The 16033-nt window shown below is 45.3% G+C and overlaps 1 protein-coding gene across 2 annotated transcripts in view; it reads right to left on the reverse strand.

Moving 5' to 3' along the window:
• The window catches only part of HIVEP1 (HIVEP zinc finger 1), a 1356272-nt gene that overhangs the window by 494356 nt on the left and 845883 nt on the right, over nucleotides 1-16033 (reverse strand). For both annotated transcript variants that reach the window (XM_069620429.1, XM_069620430.1), the window contains exon 5: nucleotides 500-630. In XM_069620429.1, coding sequence (XP_069476530.1) covers nucleotides 500-630 — 131 coding nt within the window. The remainder of the gene's footprint in view (nucleotides 1-499; nucleotides 631-16033) is intronic.

The following is a 16033-nucleotide window of genomic DNA, read 5'->3' on the forward strand; positions in this document are numbered from 1 at the left end:
GATATTTTGTTTCAAGTAGGCACAGATATTTGAAGATCACCTTTTGTCTTGAATATTTGCTTACATTTGATTATAGATATCTATGTAGTGAGGGTTATGCGTATTGGAATGAGAACAGTGAGACAACAGCCTGTTTCTTGTCCCTGATTTTGGGGTCAGCTTTTTGTGGTCGGGATTATTTGATCAGGGATATTTCTTCATAAAACAAATCACCAGAAAAGTAAATATATGACGTAGATAATCTTTACAGGCCTTACTAAAAAGTGACAATGTTGCAAATACAAAGTAACAAAACATGTCACAAAAAGACCTATAATAACATTCTTGTATACCAAAGAAAAGCATTTTACTTAATTCACGGAAAACATTTGCAAATGCCTCTTTCCTTCAAGGGGTTTCCCGAGGCAGCCAGGGCCAGCATACAGACTTCTGTGTATTGAAAAAGTGACATTTAACAGGAGAATATATTTCCCACAAAGCACATGGAACTAATACTTACCCTCCATCAAATATTTTTACTCTTCGTGGTTCGTGCCTGTTTGAATAACCATCTTTGTCGTATTCAGCCGTTGCCTCTGTGTTCTCATCACAGAGGTCCCCAGTCGCAGTTGTATGTTTAGCTAACTTTTTCTGAAAGAAATCATGCAACTTTTAATTAAGACGCGCAAACAATATCAATACGAACATGTGAAATCATACAATGTAAAAACAATGAGTATGCATGTTGGTCTATATTTTCAGTAAGTTGTACGATGTAGGGTGTAATGAAATGCCCCCAAACCAACTGAACTAAAGGGTCATGTGTAAAAGGCCTACCTGTCATTACCACAGAAAAAGCAGAATTGTAATTCACAAAGGCAGAAGAAATTCAAAGGTCCCTGTCACATGAAAAATAGGATTTTTAAACACAGACACCAAAACGGCTTTTCATGTGTGTTTGCAAGTTAAAGCTAGACATGAGTAAAATGCTCCCCTGCCAACATAAAGATGTCAGGGAAAAGACATGGTGTGGACAAAAGGTAATGTATATTGTGCTTCACAAGCAAAATACCAGCAGAAACGTGAAAAGAAAAGCCTACTTTGTTGTCATGAAAAGTTCCTGTAGGCCCGAACTATGTGGGTGTCTTTCTGCAGTGGAAATCCAGAGAAAGTTCAAACAAAAATGCAATCCAAGTGCAGATTGGAAAAGCACATCACATTACTGTCTGAGCAATAAATGCAGCATTTTCACTGAAACTGCCATCCATCAAAAGGTGGTGTACTGTGACAATTCAGACTCACTTTTTAGCAGAAAAAATTGTATTTTATTAATGACTGAAAGAAACAGCGCTGTACTTTCAGCGCAACAGCAAAGTGGGCCCTAAAAACACACTGTAACAAGGAATCAAGGCTAATGTTAGAAAATGCAGTATGTGGGTTCCTTTCAGCCAAGGACAAATGGTGGGCCTCTGGGCAAAATTCACAAAGGACTTCCCCACTGAAAGCCTGGCTTGCATCCCAACTATTTACTAGTGCAATAAAATGTGGCCCGGAGGGTATCGAAAATCAAGTTTCCCTAGACCTGCTGTCTCTAAGGGCAGATCTGAGCAGGCCAAATCTGGCGCATGTCCGGAATGTATGAGGGAGGTGGGAACTCACAGGCTATATAATCAAGGCTGAACTCTGGAACAAAAAATAATACAGGAAAATAGAAGCTTTCCAGATCAAAAGGTGGTCTCCTTCAGATAAGGCAGGATGCCAGATGTCTGCAGTGGGGGATCTTTGTGTAGCAAATGCATCCCCCATTTACGATCTACACACCACAACTCAAAAAACAAAGAGACTAAAAAACACTGGCCCAAAGAGGCAAATGGCACTGGAGACAGGAGGCCTCCAATTTGCATATGCCAAAGATGTGCTATTAATTTAAAAGGACTAATATCATTTAGGCCTTTTCTCAGAAACCATGAGTCCTACTTTCTTGATTGATGGGTCATTTTTTAGGTCATTTCCAGGCGATTCTGTTGATATAAAATGCATCCATCTGTGACTTAGGGAATTGTAACGGCAAGTAAACATGTGTTCCTGGCTGCTTTTAACCTGTCCCGAATGTGAGAGTTAGTGTGCTGGTAAGGGATAAAATTAGGAATGTGGGAAATAAATTGCATGTTCTTAAAGATTATGCTTTTTGTAAAAACTGCAGAAAATTGCCAAAAGGCTGTGCAACACGGTGCGGACCCGACTGTTTCATTAAATTCCCCCCGATAAACTGAATTGGAAAATATATATATATTATGGCAGTTACTATTAAATCCCAAAGTTTTTGACACAACTAGTTTTTGCCCAAAATTTGACAAGAGAACAAATGGGGATGGCTTTGGAGGAGAGAGAAGGGTAACTGTCCAATCCTATTTGGGACAACTCTTGCACAGTACTCCACAGGAAGAGGGGTGTCTTTGTCCTAAACTAAAAAAAAACTAAACTGGCAGCTTCCCCAACACAAGTCTTTAAATGGAGGTCGTCTCAAATCCAAAATTCTCAAATCATCACAATTTTTACTATCCAGCTTCCCCAACACAGACCAAAGTAGGGAGCGGGGGTCTGAAAAATAAACTGCTCAATCACCCTCAATCACCCTGTGTTTATTTTCAATCGCAAGTGTGGGTGAAGTAATAATTGCCATATGCATTTGCACACATTTGTAAACCTAAACTGCCAGTCTTTTAAGCGTGCAGAAAAATCGACATCAGCATTATACATAATTGTTTTTGTTCATTGATCAGTTTAACGATTTCTTGAAATTAAATTTGTAGAGAGTAAACCATTGTGATTTGTTCTTTTCTGAACCCATTGGTGAGATTTGTGTAACAAGAAGTTAATTGTGAGCCACAAAGAAGGGGGTGTGTGTAGTTTAGTGTGATTTTGATTACCTATAATTCAAATAAATAAATAAATAAATACATTTCCTGTTCACCAACCTGTTTCTTGGCTCATTGGTAGCTCAGGGGGAGGGATCCAAAGGGAATGATATGAGGCTGAGAAAGGGCTGAATAAAAGAACTGACATTAGCCGTTTATTGAGTGACCCTTAGCTAGGGGAGCGAAGGATCTCCCTGTGTTGAGGGTGTCCTCTCAATAAACCATTACAAATTGGGGGGCTCGTGGCCAGGATTTTGCTGGCTATATCTGACTCATGACAAGTGCATGGTGACAGACCATTTTGATGTAATGGCATTAAAGGTGGAGGGAAAGTCTTCTTTGTTTTGTTAAAGTGCTGTGAAGACTTGAACCCTGAGTTCCAAGGAGATGTATAGGTGGCAAATTAAGATTGAGTAAGAATTGATTTTTGATTTGGCATTGGGAGTGAAAATTAAGAAGGAACAAGGTGATTTTGCCCCTGCACAAAGGAAATTCTACAAAAATTGCAAAAAGGCTATTGCACCATTGAAGTTAGAGATGCCAGGAAGCACCTCCTATCCAAATTATTCCTAAAAGGGGCTTGCAAGGAGAAAGAACATGACATTCGGCAAACATGAATGATGCAGGAGGTTACATCTGTAAGCGCTGACATTTGACAGGATAATGGTCTATTACATCAAGTTATAACAGACTTTTACGTGATACAAACAAATCTGTGATGAGCAGATTAAAATGGCTCAGTTCACAGCGCATTTGTACTTTTATTTACAGTTAGTGGAAGAACGATTCCAAAAGAGTGAGGCCTGTGTGCCGAATCAGGCTGTGGTTTTGAAAGAGATCCAGCAAGAACCTAAACAGAAGATAAAGCACAACAGAGCCACATCTCAGGATTAAAACTAGAATGTCGCTTTGAGCAACTCAAAAATGAGCTCAAAACACCAACAAGGGCGCAGAAGGTGAAATGCATTTTTCTGCACTGCATGATGCACATAAAGAGTGTGTGGAAAATGTATGCACACTGCAACATAAGGGAAATAATCAGACTATTTATAATAGAGGGCTGTTCAATGACATTATGGCCCTCAGGCAATTAGAGAAGGAAAATGGTCAAAACAGAAGGACTCTCAGCAGGAGTTGGATGACATGCGGCAGAATGTAAATATCCTGAAGCAACAGAATCTGCAGCTGGTAAAAGACCATGATGCAGAAAGGGAATTGTCAGACTATCAGACTGTCAAACTATCAGGAGCTGACCAGAATTAGAGAGGAAAACAGGAAAACAGGGAACTTGTGGTGCGTGTGAAGCAAGTAGAGGCTGACCTGTGACAGGCAGCGAATTGTAGCGGCGCGCCGGAGAAAGAGATCAATCTCTTGAAAGACAAGTGCCTGGAATATGCACGCATCATATGGGAATCACAAAAAGAAAATGTAGCATTTCAGGATGAATTGCAGCAAATGAAAGTTTGAGTGATGGTTCAAAGCAGGGTGCTCGAAACTACACAGCCCTTAGTCTCAGAGTTAAAAAGTCAGCTCTCTGAATAACCTCAGGAAATGAAGACAGAGAGAAGCAGGTGTGAGTGTTTGACAAGTGAAATTGAAAAATGCAAACAGGCACTGAGGCACCCTGACCAGGAAGGGTATGGAAAAGCACACCACTTATCAAGAACAGGGAAACATGAGGCAGCTGGACTCACCCAGGCCTATCCCAACTGAGCCAGAAGGCCAATCCTTATTAGATATTGATGAATATTCATCTTTACCAAGAAGAAGGTGGCTGGACCAATGTGTCCTGAGAAATCCAAAATACCAGTGGGAGTACTTCTGACCATGAAGACTCTTATGATGAGAAAATACAGGAGTTGGATTGGCAGAAAATACATTTACAGAGGGACCACTTAGTCATCTTGGTATAAAGAGAAGATCCAAAGCTTTGGCTTAAGAAGAACATTCTAAACACTTCCACACATTCAGGTGGATTTCCCCGGCCTACCTGGAACGGGGGATGAAGTGAATGGGTGCACTCCTGCGCAAAAAGCGGACTACAGGGGGAAATGACCTTGAGAGTTCACTGCACCATCGGGGAGAGAAGTCTAGACGCTGTGACTTCAGGAGGCATTCCCAATCTCACCGAGATCAGGAGCACATAGAGGACAGGTAAAGGACTACAAATAGTAGCAACTCTGAGTTAGAAGGTGAGTGGACTCAGGTGCAGAGGAAAAGGAAAACTGCCAAACAGAAGAAGGGTTTTGTTAAAGACCCGATTCGACAGATAAAGGCCATAAAGACCTTTTTGACTCCCTACCACATGAATGCAAAATATTTGGTATGGGAGCCCCTAGAGCTTTGAGCAAATGATGACCTCATTTGGAATAAAACATGATGTGAATTGTAGGGAGTTTGTCAAGTGGACATTCTCCACCCAATACTCCAGCTTCTTTGCAGGGCTGGAAGTCAGGATTACTACAAATGGTACACCTATAAGGTGGTCTGATGAAAACATATTTCCACCCACCAGACCCCACAAGCGGTCCGTAAGGTAGCATATAACTTTCAATGTGGGGAAGAACAGGTACCAAAGGTGTTTGTGCAGGATTTAAAACAAGCATTTGCGCAGACTTCTTGATGTCTGAACACCAATAGTAGGGAGTTTATGCCCACCTACTTCCATTCACTCCCCAAATACATCATGACTCAGCTGGTGTGGGATTTCCATGAGCACAGGACCCTGGATTGGGTTATTGAATAGGCCACCAGGATCTACGAGGTCGAGAAACCCACTGAGAGTAATAACCCCAAGAGCCCTAAACCCTCTACTACACCTGCCGCTGTGAAGGTGGCAGAGGTGAAAACTACCCCTCCATTAGATCTGGAGACAGGGATGAGGGGAGGAAAACCTAAAAATACTCCATCTGCCAACTAGCAGAATGAAAGGCAGAGGAGACCCTCTGACCCAGCCCAATCGAATGGTAGTCGGGAGGGATCTGATCATGCCAACAATGTAAGCCTGAGATACAAGGGTAATAGGCCAATCCTTGGATATGTATACACTTCAGGGCACGGGAGGGGGATCAACCAGGTAAGAACTGCCCTGGGAATATTCCCTCCAGACTTCCCTCAGGAATGAAGTATTACTCCACTTCCTATTTATGTATTTATTTACTTCTAACGCACCAGAATCCTGCAAGCATCATGGAGCACAATTGCTCTTTTAGACAAAACAAAAACCTACAGGACAATTCAAGGTCCCAAAGGTTGGACCAGTAGGTGGATTGGGAGATCTATTTACTTAACTAGGTAGGTTTTAATGCTCTGCGAAAGACCCTGGTGTTCTCTTCAAGTCTGAGATTGAGATGAAGAGCGTTCCAAAATTTTGCAGCACATACAGGGAAGGATCTTCCAAAGCCATTGGCGCTTTTAAATCCAGGTTAATGGATCTGTGCTAGGTTGGAAGAGTGCAATGGTCTGGTCGGAGTGTACTGGGAGGCTAAGGACTTTATGTAGTGTGGGACATTCCCAAAGAGACAACGATGAACAAGGGTGCCTACTTTGAAACAAATAAAATCCTGCATTGGCAGCCAATGGAGGTATCTCCTGTGCTTGGAGATGTGTTCCTTCCTCTAACTTTTCCTAATAATGCAGACAGCGCCAATCTGAATGACTTGGCATTTCCATAGGCAGGTGGTCTTTGCTCCGATCAGCAAGGTGTTGCAGTAATCCAATTGCGATCAAATATTTGCATGGGCAATAGTAGCACAGTTCTTTTCAGAGAGGAAGGGCCAGCTGGTCCTCAGTAACCAGAGGCAGCAGTTACAATTCTTGCTGATCCGATTAACGTAATCGTCAGTACTCAAGGAGGATTCAAAGAGTGGCCAGAGTTTTTACTTTGTTCTGAACTGGAATTACAAAGTTATTAATTGTGAAGCTTTTATAGCCTGGATTCATTTCGGAATGGGCCTGTGAAGGGCCAAAGATCAGAAACTCAGTCTTGCCTCCATTGAGACACTTGCAATTTTTAGCCATCACAGCTCTATTACATTGTATATGTCAAGGAGATTGGATGAATCCTGTGCATAGTCCCCACTGATTTCCAGAACTAACTCTGGATCGTCCATGTAGTTTGTAAAAAATATACCAGATCCCTCTAAAAGGATGCAAAGGGGTCTTATGTACTAATTGAATAACACAGGAGACATGCAGACTCCTTGGAGAAAGCTGCATCGGATTGGGCCCGGAGATGAAAAGGCGTTGTCCCAGTGAATTCTGAAAACACAGTAGGACAGAAAGGATTGGACCCATTAAATGGCTCATTTAATACAATGTCCTAAGAAAAAGGGAGTGTTTAACAGACAGTTATGGTTGAGCAAGCCGAAGGCCACCAACAGGTCAAGTAAGACCAAAAGACTAGCCTTTCCCTTTTCGATGGTACCTAGCAATATGTGGCAAGTTGCTCTAAAGAAGAAATCAGTTGGTTGGCCTCATAACTTACAGACAGGAAATATAAAGTTCATTGGGGAGATAAATTCTCACATGAGACCTCCATATTCTGTGCGGTCCCTCAGGGAGCCAGTTTATCACTGCTCCATTTCAACCTCTATCTCAGATTCCTCTGCATAGTTTTAGAGAACATCAGTGCACATTTCACCAACTACGTAGACGATACACAGCTAGTGGTAGAGCTGAGTGGCAACTACGCACAGGATAGTACCAGAGTAAAGGCACTATATAAAATAATCGAAAACTGGAGGATTCGAAGATGGCGGACGAGCCGGGCAGACGTGCGTGAGCATAGCTCCGTCCCCCAGCTCGGGCCGCGACAATAAAGCACAATAATTTAGGCGGTCACCGAGCCATCCGAGAGATGCCACATCCCTCCGGAAGGTGAGACAGGGGAGACAACTCCCACAGAAGTGAACCACCCGGCGGTCACGGCCCTGAAGACCCAGCTGCGACCACTTCCACACCGGCGAGGAATCCACGGAGAGAGCCGCCCTTCGGGGCCCACTAGCAGCAGAGGGATACGCGTGTGGCCGATCTGTGGAGGACCCGAAGAGACGAGCAGAAACTCCGACAGCCCGCGAGGCCCACATACATAGGAGTCAACCCAATCCGGAGACGTTGCAGCGCCGGCGAGGAGAGGAGACGGGCGCCGGAGGACGCCGCAGCAGGAGAGCGAGGCCCACACGGCGGGAGAGACGGGATACCAGGCCCCTCGGCACCGATCAGATGGAGAAGGAGGCTGCGGAGACAGCAGTCTGAGCACAGCGGACCTCCGGATCCAGAGGAGCCCAGCAGAGGTGCACCCATAAGGCAGGTACGCGCCAGGGGCGAGATCCTGGGACAGACGGGGAGAGCCGCCCCCCCCATACAGACAAAGGCGGCGGGCCCCCAAGGAGCAAAGGGGAGCGCACGGGGATGGGGGAGAGAAGGAAGCCCCACCCGCCCCTGGACAAGATCGGGGGGAGGGGAACCCGGCGCTCCACGCCAGAGTTTGCGAGAGCCCGCCCCACCCCCCCACGAAGCAAGAAATAAGGATCCAGGCCCGACCGGCGACATCAAGGCGGGCCGGCGGGAGCTCCCACAGCAAAGAGGGCACACCAAGAGAGTGAAGGCCTCTACCTAGGGAACAGGCAGAAGCCCCGCAAGGGTAAAATTTACAGGGACACTGAAACCGCAAAAGAAACGAAGAAGGGACCCCAGGAAAACACGAAGAGACACCTAAAGGGAGAAACTCAGGCCCCCAAGACCGTGCCCCAACGCGCGATGGGGAAAGCGCCACAAAGATAGAAAAAGAGAATCCTAAGCTCCAGCAAGCACCCCATAGCGCAGCTGGTCCTCTGTCAGAGATACGCAGCCGACAACAACTCCACACATTACAGAGGACCCAACGACGAAGCGGCAGAAGGGGGCAAGAGACATACACATGTCAAGACCTAGAACGAAGAGTGGGACCCAGGCAACAGCGGCAAGCAAAAGCGATTCCAGGCTAGACCAAGACCTGACCCAAATCTGGGGATTAGAAAATCATATACCAAAGCGATCAAACAAACAGAAAAACAAGGGGGTAGACCCAGCTGATCAGAAAGAAGACGCAGAAATGGCCTCAAGGGACGACATGAAAAGATGGTTCAAGGAGTTCCAGGAACAGTTCATCGCATCGACCCAAACACAGTTCGACAACATGAAGGGAGAAGTGAAACAAGCGGTCCAAGAACTGAAAAAGGGCATAGAAAACCTTGAGGAGAGAACAGACAATCTAGAAAGGTCGGTCCAGAATATGGATGAAGAAGTCCTCCAATATGCGGAAGCACCAGATCGACTCGCACGCCTAGCGCAGGAACTGGAAACCCAATGCGAAGACTTGGAAAACAGGTCCAGAAGATCGAACATCAGAATTAAAAATATGCCGGAAACAGTAGCCGACAAAGACCTACGCACAGTGATTCAGCAAGTATTCCAAGAAATATTGCAAGACGGGACAGGGGACGACATCCACATCGATAGGATACACAGAGTAGGCCCTCGAAGAACTGAAGAGCCCTGATCACGCCCAAGGGACGTATTAGTGGCCATGACACTGTACGCCCAAAAGGAACAAATCTTAAATAAAGCCAGAACAATGGAGCAAATTAGAATGAATGGTAAGGAAATACAGCTTTACCAAGACTTAGCCCAATCCACGCTCAGAAAAAGAGGAGAAATGAGCCAGCTTACGAAACTCCTCGCAGAAAAACAAATCCGCTACAAATGGACATTCCCTTTTGGCCTTCTCTTCACATGGGAAGAAAAGCAACATCGAATACTCACCTGCGAGGAAGGCCTAACGATATTGGTATGCCGGGAACAGGAACCAGAGACAGCAAAGGCCAAGGATCCCCAAAGGCAAAGAAGACAGCCGAGGGGATGGCAAACGGAGCAACGGAAAACAAGACCCCAATCCCGCAAGTAGGAGAAAAGCTAAGACACACCAAGCAGTCAGCACGATCGCAAAATCAGACGGAGGGAGAGGCAAAGATTGCACAGACAAATCAGACAGGGCAGGTTCCGACTGGTAGGCGCGGCAGAGCCATGGGACGGCCATGGAATCCGTACCACTAGCAGGGTTTAGGAACCCCTGCGAACAGTTAACCCTGAGATGTTAGAGGGCCTGGAGCAAAGGCGCGACGCCGGAGCAACCATAGGGTCCAGCGCCCTCCTCAAGGACAAAGTTGGGGGGAGAAGGAGGGAGGGGGGTGGGGGAGTAGGGGGGGATGTTTATAGGGGAAAAGACTCCACCATCGGTTCGTTAGCTCACCAGAGGGACCCACAAAGGAAAAACAATAAGAAAACAAAGACTAACCCGCACGAATGGGGCTGAAAGTCTTAACATACAACATCAGAGGACTGAACACGCCGGTAAAATGGAAAAAACTGGAACACTTCCTGCACAGAGAAAAATATGATATAATCACGCTCCAAGAGACGCATATACAGAAAAAAAGGAGAGGCCTCCTTCGGATTAGGGGCTACAATCAAATCATCCAATCTAACAATGAAGGGAAGAAGAAAGGAGTACTTATTGCCTTCGCAAATCACCTACAGATCCAGATCAAAGAGACACAAACAGACAAGAACGGTCGCTATGTCTTCACAAAGGTCAAGATAGACAACCGCCAATTATCAATAGCCACTCTGTATGCCCCAAACACTGGACAAGAGGGCTTTATCAAGGACACAATCAACAAATTAGAAAACTAAGATCCTCACCGGAGACTTCAATCTAGCATGGAACCACAAAGAAGATCGATCGAACCCCAAAAGTAACCAAGTAGGATCTCCCTCTCAGGCGCTGAAACAGACGATGCAGAGCCAAGCCCAAGAGGACGTATGGCGCAGACTTAAAGGACCAACGGAAGGATACACCTACCACTCGCACATACATGACACCAGCTCCAGGATAGACTATATTTGGGCATCAGGGACCCTAGTCGGAGAAATACGGGACATAGAAAGAGGCCTAATATCACTCTCGGACCAGGCCCCGTTGTGGATTACACTCCCCAAATTCATGAAAAGATCGAATCTATGGCGATGGTCGCTCCCTAGAGACATAATACAAGACCCAGTGTCAAAAGAAGCTATCAGAGAAAATATAGAGGAATACTTCGAGTACAACGACACCCCGGATGTCTCCAAAAGGACAACATGGGAAGCATTCAAAGCAGTAATGAGGAGCCATCTAAATCGCATTAAAGGCACAGAAAGACAAGTTATCATATATATGGGAAGATGAACTGGGGAAAAAACTGGTAGAAATAGGCAAAGAAATGGTCAAGAATTCCTCCAGGAAAGTAAAGAGAGCACATAGACATATCCAGAGCCAGCTAGACTTGATCAGGACCAAAAGATCAGAAACGCAATTAATGCACACAAAACACTGGTACGCGATGAAATCAAACAAAGCTGACAAACTACTAGCAAGACAGTTAAAGGGTAAACGACAGGAGCAAACGGTGCAAACACTGAAAGACGAACAAGGAACAGAGAAAACACAAACGAAAGACATAAAACAAGCATTTCGAAAGTTCTACCAGAACCTGACTCTCCGCAACATCCGAGGGAAGAAGAACAAGCAGCCTTCCTGAAAGAAATCACTCTCCCGACGGTATCACCATCTGAAAAAGAGGCCTTAGAGGAGTCCATCACGCCGGAGGAGGTAGGGAAAGCAATAAGAGATCTCCCCAAGAATAAAGCCCCAGGCACGGATGGCTTCACTGCGGCCTTCTACGAAACATATGCGGACGTACTGACCCCCCATCTAACCACATTATTCAACACCTTCAAGATCTCGAACAATGTCACAGCTTCAATGAACAAGGCTAAGATACTCGTCTTCCACAAAAAGGGAAAAGATCCAGAAAACCCGAGCTCGTACCGCCCAATAGCCCTTATTAATGTCGGTGCCAAACTCTACACGAAGGTTCTTGCAAACAGGCTGGCGCCTTTGCTCCCCAAACTGATACATCAAGACCAAGCGGGCTTCATCCCCAGCAGGAAAACCCACAACAACATAAGACGTATAGTACATCTCATAGAGAAGGCAGGGATCATGAATATCCCATCGGCAATAATTTCGCTAGATGCGGAAAAAGCCTTCGACCGCGTCGAATGGTCAATGCTATTCGCGACCCTTAAGAAAATGGGCATGGGAAACAAATTCATAAACATGATCCGTGCCAACTACAATACACCGACAGCCAGGATAGCAGTCAACCGGGAACTCTCGAATCACATCAAAATCTGAAGAGGCACAAAACAGGGATGCCCCCTGTCACCACTGCTGTATGCGATTTTTCTAGAACCCTTCCTGGTGAAATTCAGAGCCACCCAAGACATCAAGGGTATAGAAATGGGAGGACACACACAAAAGACAGCCGCATATGCCGACGATATGATGATGACAATCACAGAACCAAGCAAAACCCCTCCCACTCCTCATCCAACTAATAGACAAATATGGGGACATCTCGGGGCTGAAAATTAACAAGCAGAAATCAACAGTAATGGCACTAGCTGGAAACAAAGGAGAGATCCACAAATAAACAAAAGACCTACAACTACAAACGCCAGAAGAAGGCGTGAGGTATCTAGGAGTGACACTGACACCCAAGATACAAAACCTGTACGCGGGGAACTACACAAACCTCTTATAAGCTGTGAAAAGAGACCTAAACAGATGGAACCCGCTGACAATCTCTTGGTGGGGCAGAATAACTAATCAAGATGACGATTTTGCTCAGATTGCTCTATTACTTCCAAGCACTCCCCATAAGGATTCCGACATCTTTCTTCAAGTCACTCACCAAAATCATCACCAAATACGTATGGCAAAACAAAACACCAAGAATCTCACAACAGGCACTCACAGCTCACAAATCAGATGGAGGAACGGCACTCCCCCATTTCAGGAAGTACTATGAGGCGGCCCAACTATGGGTATCAACAAATGGATCACGGGCACTTCAGAAAAATGGTGGGAGGCACAGGATAAAGCTGTCGCAAGATCGAACCTGCGTCACCTCCTGTGGAAGAGACCTGAGCACAGGCACAAAAACATAAAGATCAGCAAAGTCATGAGCTCTACCATGCAAATCGGGGATAGGGCCACCAAGAGAGAAACCCTAACGATAGACCTGGCCCCTTTCATACCACTGCTCGACAACCCGGACTTCCCTCCAGGGATGGCGAAAGGGTCATTCCAGAAATGGAGAGACACTGATTGCTCAAAAGTGGGAGACATGTATGTGGGCCAAAGGATCAGATCCTTCACGGAATGCTGGGTCTCACAGAGAAAGACAGATACCAGTATGAACAGATCCACCACTGGCTCACAAGCCTAAGAATAACGAAGGCCATGACAAGGGATCTCACCCCATTCGAGTCATACATACTGACCCAAACTGGAGAAAAGAAGTTTGTATCAACCCTCTACAAATTTATAAACGCACAAGAAGAAAATATGACATGGCAATACATGAAAGAATGTGAAAACCACATTGGGAAAACAAATCACGAGGAAGCAGTGGATATATCTGTGGCAAATAATCCCCAAGTGGACCCGGGCAATTCAAACAAGGGAAGCATGGACTAAAGTGATGGTGCAATGACACTATACCCCAGAAAGAGTTCACGAAATGTTCCCCACAGCTCAAGGGAACTGCTGGAGGGGGTGCGACACCACAGGCACATGGAGACACATCTGGTGGGACTGTGGAGAACTACAACCATTTTGGGCAGAAGTGAAAACGCAAATGCAGGAAATGTTCGAGGGAACGGTAAATCTAGCAGATGAGATCTGGATGTGTGGCATGTGGGCCCCCGGAGATAGGACTACCTCCAAGACGCAAAGCGGAACTTTATGGGGCTCCTAATAGCAGCGTGGCTGGCAATAGCCCAGAATTGGAGAAAAAAAATCCCCCCCAACTACACAAGAATGGCTTCACAAGATATGAACCTATGTAGCAATGGATAGAATCACATATAATCTCCAAGGGGACAGCCAAAGATTTTCTACAGACTGGGGAGAGATTATAGAATTCCTTCAAAGTGACTATATGATACAGTGGTGCCCACACAACATCCGCATCCTGGACATGTTTACTAGTGAGATCCGAAGCATACAAGTGGCACAAAGGACCTGCAAGGACGCTAACACCGGTTGGGAGGGAGGGGGGAGGGAGGGAAAAGGGGTTTGGGGACAATGTTGAGTCCCGATGTTAATGTTTAAAGACAACAACTGGATGTGCCTCAATGGCAATCAAACAGAGCTGATGGTCTTTGGCTCACATCAAGCTTGTGCCAAGTTGGACCCCCAATATGTCGACCTTCTATATCAAAGACTCCCCCATCCAAGTAGTAGGCAAAGTAAAGACACTTGGGATGTTTTTGGAAGCCTCAATGAGTGCAGAAGCCCAGGTCATGTACACGAGTAACAATTGTTCATGCTACCTCGGACTCCTCAGAGTAGTACAACCCAACCTGAGTGAGGAAAACTGTGCAACTATCGCCAGAGCTACCATATTGTCTCGGCTCGAATACAGCAATGCTCTACTACTAGAGGCAAATAAATGGTGTATAGCAAAATGCCAAGTGATCCAGAACAACGCAGATAGAATAGTGAAAAAGAAGACTCAGAAAGAGCATATTAGCAAAGATAGAAGAGATCGATATTGGCTTCTCATGGAAGACAGGATCCATTTCAAGTCTGTCACCTTAGTTCATAGATGTCTACATGGGAAAGCCCAGCATACCTTAAGGAAAAGATCACCCGCTATGTACCGGGGTGAACCATGAGATTAGAAGCACAGGGCCAGATTATTTTTGGACCTCACAAGCGATCCAATGTTTTGGGTAAAGCCTTCCCTATAAAAGGCGGCAACCAAATGGAATAACCTACAGCTTCAAGTAAAACTAGAGTCAAAATACAGTGTCTTCAGAAAGAAACTTAAAACCCACCTCTTTAAACAAAACCACGTAGGGTTTAGAAAAGCTTATTAAAGCAGCGCCGTATATATTCAGTATTGTGTCTTGTCACAACTTAAGTGTACTGTCTTGTGTTAATGTTGGCACCCTGATGTCTGTCTGTCTGCCTATGGCACGGTATAAATAAATAAAAAATGTGTTTGGAGATTGACCCACGCGAATTCCGTACTGTATGCTGGTCTAAAGCCATTTTTCCTGTTATGAAGAACCCTGTTCGTTTCCACAAAAGATTGGAGCTGTGATGTTGCAATCATAGAGTATCTTCAAGAGAAAGTTACAGTTTGTGATGGGTCAGAGGTTGCCTTGGTCTTTGGGATCATTCAAGGTTTTTTTTAAGAAGTGGGGTGACAGCAACAGCCTTGATTGATTCTGCGACATAATTGTCCAGAAAGGAGGAATTCACCAGGCGGGTAAAGGAATAGTGCGCTCAAAAATTGTATTGTCCCGAGTGTTCGGGCATGTGGTTTTAAGCAAACTGTGATCAGCACCTTACCTTAGTTTTCCTCACTTTTACACATGCGAAATCACCCAGCAGGCGTGGCCATCTTGTGCTAATCTTATCCGTTGCTGCATCGCCCTAAGTTCAACTGCCTTCACGGCACTAAATCATATCACCCGCCCCTGAAGCTGACATTACTAGACGCGTACGGCCCATTTCACAACACAAATGCACGTCTCGTATCAACGTTCTCTGAGTGCCAGCTAATGATATGTCTCCATGGAAATGGCAGGACGCCTCTTTCCTCAATAAGTATAAACAGACCTCTTCTCAAACAACATCAGAGTTGCTTTTTCAATCGTTTCACTGCTTTTTTTTTGTATAGCCTGTGACTCGTTTCTGCTCTGTTCATCTATCTTTTTTGCTCGGAGGTCATGCAAACAGATACTTGTACTGGCATTACTATCGATTTTAATTTTGTCGTATAATGGCAACAATACAGCCCTGCCAGTACGAGCCAGAGTATTGCAAGGCGGAATTAGTTGATAGAGAAAGATGCGGAAACGATGGGGCATCAGACAGTTGGGAAGACGAATCACTGGATCCTGAGCCAGAGCCTAGTCACATGGAAGATGTTTCCACCTGGTGTACCTGCAATCGATGCAAGGTCATGCCAACC

This window comes from Ambystoma mexicanum, chromosome 5q, assembly GCF_040938575.1.
Source record: "Ambystoma mexicanum isolate Mex_15411 chromosome 5q, UKY_AmexF1_1, whole genome shotgun sequence".
Taxonomy (NCBI): domain Eukaryota; kingdom Metazoa; phylum Chordata; class Amphibia; order Caudata; family Ambystomatidae; genus Ambystoma; species Ambystoma mexicanum.